General features: G+C 37.8%; 1 protein-coding gene across 1 annotated transcript in view; it reads right to left on the reverse strand.

Moving 5' to 3' along the window:
* The window catches only part of LOC110452448 (guanylate cyclase soluble subunit alpha-2-like), a 65175-nt gene extending 49377 nt beyond the window's left edge, over positions 1–15798 (reverse strand). Inside the window, exons 1-2 of the mRNA XM_021500996.1 lie at positions 15316–15798; positions 14735–15187 (exon numbers count right to left, since the gene is read on the reverse strand). Coding sequence (XP_021356671.1) covers positions 14735–15121 — 387 coding nt within the window. The 5' untranslated portion in view covers positions 15122–15187; positions 15316–15798. The remainder of the gene's footprint in view (positions 1–14734; positions 15188–15315) is intronic.
* Positions 15799–16192: the final 394 nt, after the last annotated feature.

Consider the following 16192-nt stretch of genomic DNA (forward strand, 5'->3'; position numbering starts at 1 on the left):
ATGTCTAGCGTTAGAACCCCAAGTGACTATGGCAGCAGACGACTGGACATAATGGTTTCCAAAACTAAACAAGAATCTATGATGTAATTTACCTTGCCAAACGCACAGCCATTGGGTGTGACCCTACGTTTCCCGGAACACATTAAAGTCAGAAGATGGTGTAATGAATATCCTATAAAGTAATGTATTTCAGGACTGTATTACAGACCACACGACTCCTTAGGGACATATATATTTATCCTTTATTTCGTTGTATGACTATTGGTCACGACAATGGTGTATGTGCCTACTGTATACCGGGAAACTTTCGCCCCGTTAAACTTTCGCCCCTTCACCGGCTGAGTCCTTATTCGACCAGTGTTAAATTCGCCCTACACCGCAAACAGGGGCAATTATATCAGCAATAACATACCATTAATCCTCTAGAGAGAAACTGTATCCCACAATGCATCTGGGTGCTGCACAAACGTTGCGTGAGATTGTTAACAAACGCGAAGTTCCGATGTTGTAAGTAACTACAGGAAGGGTAAACGTTTAGATACACCAACTAACTCACGAGGTTGTGGTCTGACTCGCAAAGCATGTTCAGAGTGTGAGCGTCTTATCATCACAGAGAAAGAATAAAAATCTCAGATCGGCAACTTTTTACCTATGAAAAGAAAGCAGGGCAGGGAAAAGAGAATGAAGGAGAATTTAACAAACTGCAAAATATTTGCAAAATAATATTACATTTCGTACTTGTTGATTACTAGGAGATAATTAATTCATATGACAACATTTATGGTAAGGCTTTATCCGAGGATACTTGGTATATTTACTGCAAGATGTACCACAGATGGTGCAAACCGCAATGATATATATCCCAGTATGCTACTGTTTGCTATCTAGGCCAAACTCATCAAAGACAACCAGTGTCATCACCCGCCCCTTCTTATTCCGTCTTTGCGTATTGCAGAGTTATCTTCTCTTGGGAGCAGGTATTGATTGTTACGTCATTGGTTTGTGCGAGAAAATTACGTCGTTTTCTCAAAAATTGATGACGTTACTCTCACAAACAAGTGACGTAACAATCAATACCTGCTCCCAAGAGAAGATAACTCTGCAANACACATTGAATAATGAATATCACTGTTTTATCAGGATACGCTTGACCGAGATTATTAGTGTGATCTGATAACTTCGTGCCTAGTAGACACAGGTGCAGGCATGACCAATACGGCATGTAAACCCCCATGTGTCGACCTGTTCCCAAAACACCAATCGTAGAATCGGAATAATTGGAACAGATCCTATAGCACAGAACTCATATATTTTTCGAGCAGGCTTCGTGATCACTGCGTCTCATCGGGGTCGTAATGACTGCATTTTGTGAACGAAATGTGTACTTTTTATTAAAGAGTATTCCAAGAGTAAGACTTAAAGACTACATGTGAAAACAACTAAATATAATCGTTTCTCACATTATAGGCATAATATTATATAGCGAACTTTAATTTCAAAACCGATTAAACTAATAAGATTTGTTAATTAAAAAATAATAAATTTTCAAGTGGTGATCTTATGAATCTTATCATAGACAGATATAAGGGCTTCCCCTTGGGTACTATTGGGACAGAACAGTTATCTGGCACAACACGTCAAATCACCCTTTATGTGTTTGTCAATGGAAATCCTCTATTATCGAATGCCAAAATAGTACCAGTATATCCGTATTATTTAAAATTAATGTTGAGAATAGGTTTTTCAGAAGATATCAGAGAATGATAAACCCCATATACATGTACGATCTGTATTTTAAAAACACAAATTTCCCCTGCTTTATTCTCTGTTTTAAGCATTGCACAACCCGCCCTTAATGTAGTCGATGTACAAAAAGCAGCACAAATAGCTCTCAATAAATATCATATGTTTGCAAAATCATTTTAAAATTAATGTTGGTAATTATTTTAAGTTATTTTAGGACATGTGTACAGCCTTGTGAATGATAAATACAACCGCATACATTCCCGGTTCTAAATGCGACGAAACTCTTACAAAACAGAATAATCCGTCATTACTCTGAAAATATAACCCTATGTTGTTCAAGTATGATGTTTGAAATATGAAGGTCACATCTTTCTTTTCATAGTGTAACTATATGTATGTTAGCAATAAAGCATGTTATCTTAATTATTTTCTTTTAAACTCCGAAAACAAGAAAACAATTTTATGTTCTGGATTATAACATTTCGCATGTAATTCTCATTATTTAAAAATAATATTCGTCAAAACTCAAAGACGAAAATGCAATATCTTAGCTATTGCGGTAAGCTACAGAAACATTAAATTTCATTAAATTTATGAAACACGTTTCTATAAGTAAAAATTAAAAACCCTGAAAACATAAAACTACTTTATTAAATTTATGGTCCTTGATGTTGTAGAAACATGTTGACAGATTTATGATATCAAACCAGACACGGTGCAATATCCTCCTCTATTTACTGACAATAATGAGCAAACCATCTCGGTACGATATCTCTTCCGGGTCTGCTGTCTGCTGAGGAGCTAGCATCTGCCTACCACCACGAATTAAGCCTCTTTTTTTTAGAAATAAATCCGCGAATCCGTTGCGTTAACGGCAACGTGAATCCAACAAGTTTTTCCCATGAACAAAACCGCGAAAATGTTACTCCGTGAAAATTATTTACAGTCCAATATATATATGGTTCAAACATTCAGGACACACACAATTAAATCATTTACTATATGTTATTACTAAGCTTTTTAGCTACCGGCGTTAACATTTGAAGTTCAACACTCGTGACAACTGTTTAGATTTATAGATACATACCTGACTAAGGATTGCAATCGTATGACATTCTTGCTTATTGGCTGATTTAGTTGCGCGAGTCCTTAAACAGCTAACTGAATGAAGAGTGCTGTTTTAGCGGTGTAAATAGATACGAAAAAAAATGGACGACCACATACAAATAGCACATACTGTAAAAGGTATGGGAAGTAATACGTCTGCTTCTGAAGCTTGCAAAGTACAAATCTCGGACAATCCCTCTGATTGAGGGAAACCATTGGTCATTGGTTTAGAGAGTAATTGCGATGTCTGTGGTATTTGATTTGCTAGAGAACATCCTTAAGAGGGATGATTCTTCAAACGCGTGTGGTCAAATTTGCAGATGTACAATATTCATCCTAGCTATACATATTTAAACGTCTCTCGTCTGGAATTGTCCTGAGAGCTATTAATTACACTAATGTTTACACAGTACACTGGTAAGGCAGGGCCGGTAACAATGGACCAATATCGTAGACCAAAGCAATTCACGTTCATGATTTGGGAGTTAGAGAGAACCTATTAGTCCGGTAGAATCACTAATATATTGAATGGGCGAACTTACGACATGACAAGATTTCGTGCGTACGAGTATAACGGTTACAATTTTTGTAGTACTTGACAATATATCTTCATTTCTATAATTATGTAATATGTTTTGCATGTGGATGAAGCATATTTCCACATAGACAAAAAAAAAAGTTATTAAAATGTCGTAAGACCAATATATTGATGGTAAATACCGACAGAAATACTACATCTGCAGTACTAGCCGCACATGTAAACACTATTTCCTTTGCAGCTTTTTTTTTTTTTTTTTTTTTTTTTTTTTTTTTTTTTTTNAAAGTTAAATAAAGTGGCAAATTTTAACAGTTTTCCGATGATATTCCGTCTTTGGGTATTGCAGAGTGATCTTCTCTTAGGAGCACGCATTGATTGTCACATCATTGGTTTGTGTGAGAAAATTGCGTCGTTTTTTCAAAAATTGATGACGTTACTCTCACAAACAAGTGACGTAACAATCAATACCTGCTCCCAAGAGAAGATAACTCTGCAATACGGAAAGACGGAATATGCCTTTCCTAATCAAAAACTGTATTTTTTCTTAAAATAGAACATAAAACTTTGGAAAAATGGTTGTTGCATGTTAATAAAGTTAGATTTAACAATAAGGGCAAGATTTACAGTCACCATCTTAATTTTATTGGGAAATATTCTGTTCTTCCTTTTATGTGAAACGAATTTAAGTCTCAAGATGATATGCTCAAGATTGTTGGGAATTTAGAAGCAGTCTGGGGTTCATGAAATATATCGTATGGCGAGGTTTTTCTTTTATTCAATATTCTGAGTCTGAAAGTTGTTTGCTTTTTTGATCAATCTGTTCCTTCACAAAGTTGATCAAGGTCATGTTGCAGGCAATAATGAAACATCTGATTTAGTTTGAGACAGGTTTCACGAAGAACCTTCCCCTCCTATTTCTACAGGATGCACAATGATACCTTCACGCGAAACAGCATAATGACTAGTTTGTTTCGCGGAACAGCATAAACTCCCACAGATTCCGCCTTCTACAATATGCCAATGGTATAAATCAGGTTGTAAGGTCGGATGCCTTTAGGTTTAGAGAGTTATCTTCCCGAAGGACCAATCAATTAACCTTCATATAGAGGAGAGTTCCAACACGACAATACCACAATGGCCGACGTCCAAGCGGAGCGTACCTCTGCCAGTATAACAGAGAGCAGACACGTACGGTAGAACAGAATCGATCAGCGAACTCGACGGGGTATTAGAATACACTCGATGATGGTTCGTAAACATAACCGTCTGTGGACACACCGTATATTTAACTGGTTACCTTGCTTTTATAGCTTAAAGACACTGGCCGGCTAGAAATGAAATTGAAAACAGATTTTTACATGAATCCCTGTCACCCAAACTGTCAACGACAGATCTAGAGGCAGACAATTTGACTGGTCTGACGAGATGTTTCTCACTCAGTAACCGACCCCTGTCTGTTTATCTAAGTTCTACACCTGACATTCTAGAATTGCACACGTTTTATCATGCTAAAAGACACATTGTTAAAAGACATTTCGGACAAAATCATTTTTTTTTTGGGGTGGGGGGNCACATGATATTTCTACGATGAATCCTACATAACGGGGAATATACACATACTGTAATGTAGTGGAATGCGTCGACCAGCGTTGGGCCAGAGTCGCCTCTTACACACAATGCATAATATATAAACGTTATTGAGATAAATGACATTGAAAGCACGCCAGGAATTAGACACGAATTGTACATCAACTTGAGTGAACGGTATCGATCCCTCTCAAATATTCAGTGTCTGCCACTTACCTATACAATGGCATATTTTTGTGTGTAACTTTCTTGTCATTCTGATCGTAACTGTTTTGGCTTGTATAGAAACTAAAAGATACAAATTCTGTTAATTCTTTGTTATTTTTTTATTGAAAAGTGTATCATGTTGTACAGCCGCCTTCTTTTAAAATGTTATTTCGATTCGAGACGTTGAAATAATCCACAGAAAAAAATCATCCTGTTTGTAACATTAAAATCAGAAATCAATTCTCTAATTTCGTCCGCTACGGTCAATGTAGATGGCTCTGCATATTGTCTCCAAGTGGTTTTCGAAGAACGCTGAATAATGTTAGGTCAAATAACCTAGATAATCACCAATTATGTTTATTAATTGAAAAAGTGAAAAAAGTAGGTCATTCAAACCCCAGAAGAAGACGTCCTCAAAAGACATGTAACCATCGACGTATTTCAATTATTAGCCGTATTCCCTTGGAACAGTAACGGTATGACAGGTGCTCGGTACATAGGGCACGGTTTCTGAGCGGATTAGTGTCGTATAACATCGCACTGGTAATGAAGGTCAAGTTCTTTCTTAACCTTAGCCATTCAACTTATCAGGATACGCCAGTATTGACAGCAGATGTACAAATACTTCATATTAGCAGAGACTATACATCGGCAAATACTAATTAAGAAGGGATTTTTCACACTTTTTATTCTATAGTTATTTGCGGTTAACAAACTCTTTCCAAAAAAGCAGATATCTTGCACATACTAGTTATTGCATAGTTGGTGTCAATATATATTACAAACTAGGGTTGTATCTATAATACAGTTGTACACGTTTTAGTTTCAAAACAATATTTCGTGGACACACTAAATTACAATTACGACTTGGCGAGTGCTCACTTGTAGAGGTTGTGGCAATTAATTTTTAATTTAAACAAAATTGTATGTCTGATTTAGTTTTATTTGGTTTTCCTATCAACAGCTAAGGTCATTTAAGAATGCGTGCTTGCATGTGTGTGTGTGCAGGAGGCAAGCTATGTTGGTGTATTTGTATCCTTGTGACAGCGATGATCTGATGCCGACTTTATAGTGCTATCTCACTGAAATACCATGTCCAATAACCTAGCACAGCAGTCTGCCCGGTCACATCATATTGACACATGGTGACCTAGTGGTTCATATTCCCCTAAAGCTGAACTTACACGTATACTGTAGACATGCCCATTATCGAGACGTCCGGATACATCACGTGTTTACCTTACTCAATAATATTAAAGTTTGATTAATCTCCTAGCTCTGCAACAGTCTACACATCCTTTTTGCTGGTACAGTATAAGACTTGACAACAAGTCATCATGAATATCTATATAATGCCTTCTGCAATAAGACCAAAATTAAGTACCCCCTAAATAGAGAGACCGACGAAACATGTTCTCAATTTCTGAAAGACATTATAGTTTACCCCCGAAACACGTTGATTCCAGCTACACAATACTCCTAATTTGTACTTTCCTCAAAAAGCTATGAATTCAGAACTAAGATTTACAAATTTGAAACACCCGGATGACTTGTAATGGGTCGTCAAATAGTGACCAAGCAGCTAACTTTCTACAGTCGACTGATTATCTAAGTTGACAACTCAACCTTTTAACAGAATCTATAAAAAGACTATGTGCACAACATTCCTGATCTGGATCCGTCATTGGTCCATCAGGTAAAATTCATTCGACCTATTTTAGTAATGCTTTAGCAGTTTTCAAAGAGGCTCTTTTGTTTTCTGCCGAATTTGGATCCAACGCATTTGTATCGTGTACATAATTATGGTATTGCATACACTGTACATTGCTCCATCATAGCGGTAATGTTTGTATGATGCGTTGACAGTATCAACAACTATTCCAATATATGTTTCAGCTAGATCATTGGCTTGAAAGTCCTTCATTATGATAAATATAAATGTATCTCATTTATCTTATACAATATGCAATACATACATACGAACCCTTTTGTTTATTCGTTCTAAATCTGGCTTAAACCGCTTCTCTAAAGAATATTTGCCCGTTTTTATATAGAAATCAAGATATTTAGATTTGAAAAAAATGGTGACAAGTTTGTTTTCCCCACAGGTCAATAAACTTCTTTTGAGATTAATTGAATATAACTCTTCTCTTGAATTTTATCCTATAACTGACTAAACAAATGTATCAGTTGTCGGTGGTCTAACACAAGATTCCTATGAATAATTCACATATTTCAACATTGTCACGAACCAAGTATCTATTCTCTTTAAAAGGAAATTGAGATTGAAGTTGTTTCTTGTGCATTACTGAATGTCTGCCCATTAAAATACCGAGCTCTCATTATTTGCATTTCGGATTTTTTAAGTCAGTTAATTATTCAAAACATATTTGAGTATGTGTTGCTGTTCTCTATGAATATATTGTGGGGAAGGCCATGGGTTCTTTCCTCAGGCAGGGACATATCAAAGTTCTTAAAAATGGCAGTTGTTATTCCGTGCTTAACAGGCAGCAATAAGGGTTCATATCGCAACAACTGTTTCACCCGTTGTCAGTACAATCTGACCCGGTGTCATATTGTTCTGGATGCCTTCGGCATGGTAGCAGTCTAAAGTCAGCATCAAGTCTGCGCTTTCGCAAGGAGGCAAATACACCAACATACCCTGCCTCCGGCATACTTTACACACACGTTGGGAGGCACGCCCTTAAATGACTTAAGCTGTTAATTTTTACGTTAAAAAGAATAAAACCAAAAACCAATCCCTATGAATACACAAATGCCTCTACTGTTTGTTAGGAAGTCTGAATTTAATTTATTCAAGTTCCATACAAATTGCACCTGTTCATTTTTCAAATGCTTATAGCCTTCGAACATGTTCCTACTGTTAATTTTGAAGATTATTTCCAATACGATCAAGTGGGATCATATGGTCAGACTCTTTAACCTCAGAGTGTTCAACAAGTGGGAGACATCATGCGAATGATAGCTGTCTATGCATTATGAAATCAACGATTTTCGAAAAAGGGCGTATTTCACACAGTCAATATTAATATATAAACATACCCCTTGGCTCGTCCCCATCCCCCACAACGCATTTGTACAGTGTATATATATAAAGTTTTAATTTTCAATATCAATATTTGAAAAGTTTATCCTAACTTATGACCTTATGTGCGGTACACTCTAATACCTGATCCTGGGACTTGACCCTGTGGATGTGCCGTGCAAATATCGGTGTCATAACGCCGAGAAAGTGCTTTGTATTTGTTGTGGCGTGCAAATATTGTCAAAATCATTCACTTTCATCAAACACTTTCGTGTGGTGAATCTTGAAATCGCGAGGAGATCTCTTTCGCAACACTCTCTTCACTATTAATGTTAAAAGTCACGTAGATAAGAATAAGAAATCTTTGACTCTGATCACTTTTTCCGGAATGTATTGGTTTTTGTTTTAGTTTGCTGGTGATGCTAAGTTCCATGTTGACTCAAGGTCATTAGTATGTATTCAACGTCAACATTATGTACACATGCTACTAAGACCTGTCATTTATCGTCCTAGGGTATCTACTCCATATCACCGTGACTGGTTCCACAGGTTCGAAAAACCTTATATAGTATGTGGCGTTTCCTTCGGGTAAATTTATGTATGGTACACATGGCACAATAATAAAGTATTAATGTGTGACGTTCTGATTTGACTCCTACAATGAGTTCTCTTAGGTGTTAAAATGTACTGTGAGAAAAAAGCGAGTATGCAACGCTTTGCTTAAGCATTTGTACAATTAGACGTGACAAGGTACGCGTGGTGATTAGAGAAAGCAACCTGTTCTAGCGACAGATAAAGTTACGCCGTGGTCTATAACCAAACTGTAGCCGAATCGATCTGTTGATCCTATTCACATCTCTTTCCTACTTAAAACGTTAATATACAGAACCTTTACTTCTCAGGTAGATTGTTAAAGAGAGTGACAGACTACATATCAAAATCACACTAATGTTATCGAAACGTCACACATAAAACGATCTCTATTGTAGTAGTAAGTAACTTGCAGTATCTGGAACGTCATATAAAAGCTATGTAAAACGAAAGTAAGGAATACTAAACGGCTTCATCTGAGAGGAAATCAAATCGTTACTAAAAGCAATGAAAAACGAAAGTAGAATATAGTATGTTTTGAGACTCGATTCTTCATCTTTCTTTGTCTTCTACATCCCCTGTGGGACACACAAAACTGTAACAAGATTCCTCTGCCTGTGTATGTCCTGCGCAAATAATTGCGAAAACCTAACTTGCTCTAAGGCCGTTAAGGTTTCCGTTTTCCAGACGGTTCTGCCAAAAGAGAGCTTATTAAATAAAAATGGTCCATCCTGAACATATAAAATTAAGTTCTTAGCTGTTTCTCAATAATGCTCTGCCTGTCAGTCCATAGAGATTTTTGTTGGATATTCTTTTTAGTAGTATTTAGCCAAAAGATGCGACAGATCTTCCGCAGGCAGACAACTCATGTGAAAAGACTATTGCTATTAAAATTATATGTAGGTTTAAGTCAGGCGAATGTATCGTACGTGTTTACCACTCGATCGCACTACTCGAGGCGGAACATCACAGAGCAGGTCACCTTTTGACATTTGGTGCGTGAATTCGAAAACTATAAAATAAAACCTTGCTGGTTTTTATTTGAATTTAACGTTGGTGTGCTTTCCTCTGCCATTGTCTATAAGGGGAAAGTTGACGGTAGTGTTATGCACGACCTTCTTCATATAGCACATTGTTAGGTTCCCGTCTGTTGTTGTAGACAGAAGGCCGTCATCTCGCGTCTGATGTATCGTTATCATGTGTTTGGCACAGAACAATTAAACATCAATATGTTTTGTAATTTTGTATCTAAGTAATGAGGGGGAAAAAACAAGAAGAAGATTTATGTTTTTGCCTAATGATGGATTTATAATGAAAAGTTCGTGTATAACTAAAAACAATATTGAAATATCGACAACTTTTTGCAAACGGTGTGTAATGTTTTGATGTTTAAACCATATGCATACTAAATACTGGTTATGTCATTTCTTTACTTTCTGTCTGTCCCCTATGCAGGAGGGGAACTCTGAACGGTTTAACACTGATTTATGTGTGAGTGTAAAACGCTTTGTCGAGTCTCTAATATTTCCCCTCATTAATATCTCGTATAGCTGAATCGACAGATGCTTTCTACATTTACGTTTACTCTTGCAAGATCAAAATCATGTAAATTATCTTAACTTTACGAACTGTGTCATGCACTTCTAGAACATCAAAGGGGATAGAGTTGCATTCCCAAATATACTATATTAATATATCATCTCGCCCAAACACTTTCCCGCTGCTAGCTACTGTTTAAATCGGTCGTTTTATCACGAGTACCATCTAATGTCGAGTGTTTTAAAGCGGGCTGTTGGCGCTACTCGAGACCAAAGTGGCAACCTAACGTCAGGGACGATGGCGGGTTTCGGAGATCAGGAATTTGTGTTGTGTGGCCGTATCGTTACTATCGTACAACGAAACTCTCGAACATTTCTCGTTAGGATCTATGCCGAGTACGATGTGACTGATAACGGGTTGTATATTGATATTTGATGACCAGTCTCACTGTCCGTAAAATACCGGAACTGAAAACCCGACCGAGAATCGCTTGACCTCAGCGGAATAATTTGACTTCTCGTTGGAAAGCTACATGTACTATGTGTTAAATCCTATGGTAAATGACAACCAAAACAATTATACCGAAAATTGTGTTCTATTTCTAATAAGACCTCTACTAAACAAAACCACAGGAAACATAAAAAGAAAATTGAAAAAACCCCCAAAAAAACCCGTACACAGTCGACACGGGAAATCAGCATATCAACTGCATTATTATTAAACATGGTATACGACAACAATGAAATAAAATCTAAATATCAACGTTTGACAGTCTATCTGTTAACAGTTCATCCATTTACAATAATGGCGGCAATAAAGCGTTCGGTATATTGGTCTGCGTTCACACCGGGTCGGTACAATCGTACTGATACCTCACCGGTGGCAGACATTCTATCTGTTGTTAGGACGAAACCGTTGGTGACCGTCTATATATCCCTCATACCTCGTTACGCTGGCTATTGTATTGGCGTACAACCTTTTCAATTATACGTTGTAGAAAGCTGGTCAAAGTTCCGTGGTTGGAAGGAAAGCGCCTCATTGATACAGACTATCTGATAACGGGGTGTGAACATGGATTTATATTGCACTTATTTACGACGGCGTATGCGTTTGACGAGTTAAAGTGTGTCATTAGTCTCGAGAGGGACCGACGGAGTAAAAAGGGCAACCAGCTCATAATCACGTGTCTAGAACTCAAGCGTTAAACATATTGATGCATGTGTGTGAAATCAGACATAACACATGGATGATTAAAATAGTTAAGTGATCTCAATTCAAGTATTTGATCTATTAATAATTTACACTGCCTTCAAAAGATTAATTGAAGACAATTTCGGCACCTTCCTATAGGTAATTAAAATATTCCAGTATTTAGAAATATCCATAAATGCACAAAAACAACACATTCTTGCCATCAATAAATGAACTGACACAGTTCGTTACGTCAAAAAAGTGTTTGAAACTAATTTTCAAAGAGTCAACCATCCTGACAATTTAAAACAGTGTGATTTTTAATTCGAAGAAGGGGAACGACTTTGTCACACAGGAAGGGGCTTTGTTATTAATTGAAAAAGATTTATAGTAAAATGATGCTGTGAAAGGCTTGATATAAGTTGAATAACTTGTGCCCTAATCAAATTGTGTATTTGATGCAAATAAAACATGTTTAAATCAAAATATGAATGAAGGGTGTAGTGACAGCTGGAATGGACAGGTCAATGCCGGTAAGGAATTAATTCCGGGGTCATCACATAAATCAGCTGGGCGTGGTCTCGCGGAGAGGAAGGGAATCATAAAAGAGGTGGTAAAGACGACGCTTAACTCATTCACCCCTGGAATTTTATAATGAACTATTCCAACCTTTGATTTGGAAGGGTTCAAATGTGTCTTCAGGGGTGAATGAGTTAATATCATAGAGGGTGGTGGTGATAATAGGGACAAGGGTGTAGCCATAGAGGGGATAGAAAAGGTCACATGACGGAATGCCTGTCTATACCTAGAAGGGCGTGGCCACAAAAAAATGGGTGATCATGGTTACCCAGGTGTTTACACGTCCTCGACCTATCTGGGTAATGTTGTCTAGATGCACTGCAAGTGTGCGCACGTGCTTATCTATAATAATACAACAGATTCACGCGCTATCCGAAAATCTCACCAAAAATAAATGGAGAGCAGATAATATCGGGAATATGACAGACCCCCATGAAGAATATCCCAAGGATTTAAGTACTTTGAAGTTCGTGTTCAGAAAAATTAAGCTAAACACAAGTGCCCTAAAATAAACATACTATCGCGATATCTAAAATACGGTGATACTGCAAAATTACAAGTCGTGTGTAGAAAATAAAACGGTCAAAACTGCAAGCGCTTGATTGATGCAGTTTAAACATCCGATCGTATTCTTGTTAATATCCAGTAGTATGACGATATGTACCATGGAAAATGAATTATATTACCTAATACGATCACAATATGGATATTTAAATACCATTTGTCACTATCAAAATTGGATTTTTTTACGTTCCATTCATAAACATGTGTCAACATACTGGAGTGTCACTCGAGCGCTCGTGTATCGATTGTTGATTTGAAATATTATCTTACATACTTAGTAAGTCAGGACTGGGGCTAAATCACATTCCGAGCAACATGTGCTATTGTAGGTATGTTTTATACATCATAATGCCTTAATTGTCTGTACGCTTTTATTAGAAATACGCCAATAGTTTTTTATGCTACTTTTACTAGGAACAATGGACATAGTTTCATTATTTATTCTTGATATATATATAATATAACGTCACAAATTATTGCGTCATTATCTTTGTCGTCGTAACGTCCATTTCTTACCGACTACGATTACATAATACAGGTGAATACCATTTGTTCCGCTGATTCACTCATGCAGCATTGACTGAAAGGCGTTTTACTCGCGATACTTCCCCATAACCATATATTGTTCACTCTGTAAAATAAGGTAATAATCGTATGTACCATATAATGTCGACATGTCTGCAAACACTGCTATTTTCGGCGCAGATCTGATGCCGACTTTATAGTGCTATCACACTGAAATGCCTACCGAAGGCATCCAGCACAGCATTCCGCCCGGTCACATTATACTGACAACGGGTGAACCAGTTGTTGCCATTCCAGGGAATAACAACGACCATTTTAAGGACTTTAGTATGTCCCGGCCTGGGGACATTAAGGCCAAAAGTGAGGTGTTGCCAAGCAAGGTGCTAGGAAATAAAAGGGATTTAGAAGTAGGTAAAAAGATAAAGATCCAAAATATTGCAATGGGTTCAGCAGATTTATTTTGTCCGCTTTTGTGTCCCAAAATAGAGGACACCAAAGAAAATCCCCGATTCGGCAGGGATGCCCACATTAGTCGCCTCCTAGGATACATACAGCAGGTAACAGCAGATTGTTATTGTGATGGATACAGTTTTATAGATTGTGATTTAGGGAACACAGTTCTATATAGTGTAACTTAAGGGGGGAAGTCGTATAAAATATGATAATCGTGATTTCTGGTAGGCCTTTGTAGGTAAGGAACACAGTCCTATTAATTGTCGCCACAAACTGTTGGTTATTATGGTGGGGTACTTTGAAATATATCATGGCGGGTAAATAGTCCTTTCGACTGCCTTAGAGGAGGACACAGTCATCTGGATTGTTGTAATGGAGAAACAACACTATTCAATGCTGTGATAAGGGACAGTATTTATGTATTGTCGTTGAGGGGGAAAACCACATCTTGTACTTTGGGTTGTCCTGGTGGGGGACACAGTTTTATAGATTTTCGTGGCGAATGGTACATTCTTTTATATTGCCATGAAACCTGACGTGCAAACCAGTCAGTTATATATTTCGTACTATCAGAATAGTTTATTTCTAAATGAACATTCAGCACACATGTACAGTGCTATCAACTGAGCAGAGATTTACATGCAAAACATGCATGGACGCATGTCTTATTGCTTCATAGGATTAAAATACCAGAAGTCTGGTTGATATATTATTTCCCAAAGAACTGGACTGGTTCGAGAAAGTTTAATTTAGGAGCGTCCGTCTAAAGTTTGGAGGATCCCGGGTTCGAATCCCGTCTGGCCTTGCATCCTTTCCGTTTATTGCAATGGGCAAAATAAGATGTAATCTGTTGTTACTTTATATCGTTAACAGTATAAACTACACTAGACTGAACTTATTATGCACCTATTGTCCATATACTTGTATCATCTTAGTTGAAACAATGGAACTTTTTAATCTTGTATATAGACATATTGCATCTGTATGAATTTCCGGTGCAGGAAAAAATAACCGATAAAGACAAATTTATTGGCACAAATAGGTCACCAAGGGGAACTTACCGAGGGTAGTAGAAGGGTCCCTACGGACTCAATCAGCCCCACCAGGTCGAGCTTCTTCTCTCCATCCGTCTCATCTGATCCCATTGAGCACGTGGACATATTGCTAGTTTTCCGACTCGAACTGGAGCCTGTCATTTCATTCCCAAGGGACGCACTGGACGCAGTCCCCTTCCGATGGTGGATCTGTCCGAGGAAGTTGTCGGACATCGCATGTCCAAGTTTCCCCTGACCAGTCTGGGTACTAGCCGTAGTGGTCTTGATAATGTCCGGACTTCCATTGGCACTACCGTTCGGGAGGGAAGGGGGTTCGATGTTATTGTTATTATTTTTGGATTGGTGTGCCGCTTTGGCGTTTTCTATAGCGTTTCTGAATGGGCAGCCGCTCATCTTGGCACGAGAAGTGTCACATCCACACAAATATATGTAAATGAAGGCTTAACCACACGAACACACCTGTCATAAAACACAGGTATGTAAGAAAAAGGTAAACAACACACAGGTATACAATATTCTAATACAAGACCGAATCCCTAATGCAACTTTCATTGATTTAAACTATTTACCGGACGAACAACACAAACCTCAAAGCTGATCGACTTCTCGTGTTGTTAATCGGTGGAAACAGTAACAGGACTGCAGTGCTTAATTCCCGTGTCCCTGTTAAAGCTCTGTCACAATACCTTCCATTGTGCTGACACTGTTTACTGTACCATTCTGTTATAATGTTTACACCTTGAATCTCACCTGGATCTCGTCTCACCTGTTGATTAGTTGTACATGTGTAACACGTATACGATGTCTTATCTCTCACGTCCAGGGTGGCCTATACCCTCTATACCGACTTTACGGAGTATTTATATAAACTTTCCACTATACGTTGATGTTTCTGTAGACATATCACTTCCACTAACTTTATGTAAATCCGCGTTGTATTTCGTATTATAACTGTAGTGGGTACCACCACGGCCGACAATGAGCCGATCTCCCCTCGACACAAACACGACCAGTACATGTGCGAACAATCTTACACGGCGGATCACAGGCTAGTTCTACTACCGCAGGGCGTCGTGTATGCTCAGCTTGTTTAAAAGCAGGCGATGAAAGACAGCAACATTGCTATATAGCTAATGTAAACACAAAACGCGTACGGCGGACGAGCCAAAGTAATATTGAATCTCTCTCTCTCTCTCTGAGGAGATTTCTTCAGTCCGGACTGGCAATAACTTCAACCTTTTTGTGATTAAAAAAGGTTACGCTCAATTCAAAGGCGTGATAGTTGCTAATTTCTGCCTTTGATTTTCTTATCGATCTCGTTGTGATTGGTCAGTACTCGCCAGATCTGGTATGATTAACATAATTTCTTATCTAGTAGTACTGCTGATATATATTATCTCTGATGCTGAAGATATCGGTGATCATGTAAAACTTAAGGTCTTGGGAGGTTATAAATCAGGGACG

The sequence above is a fragment of the Mizuhopecten yessoensis genome, unplaced genomic scaffold, assembly GCF_002113885.1.
Source record: "Mizuhopecten yessoensis strain PY_sf001 unplaced genomic scaffold, ASM211388v2 scaffold6683, whole genome shotgun sequence".
NCBI lineage: Eukaryota > Metazoa > Mollusca > Bivalvia > Pectinida > Pectinidae > Mizuhopecten > Mizuhopecten yessoensis.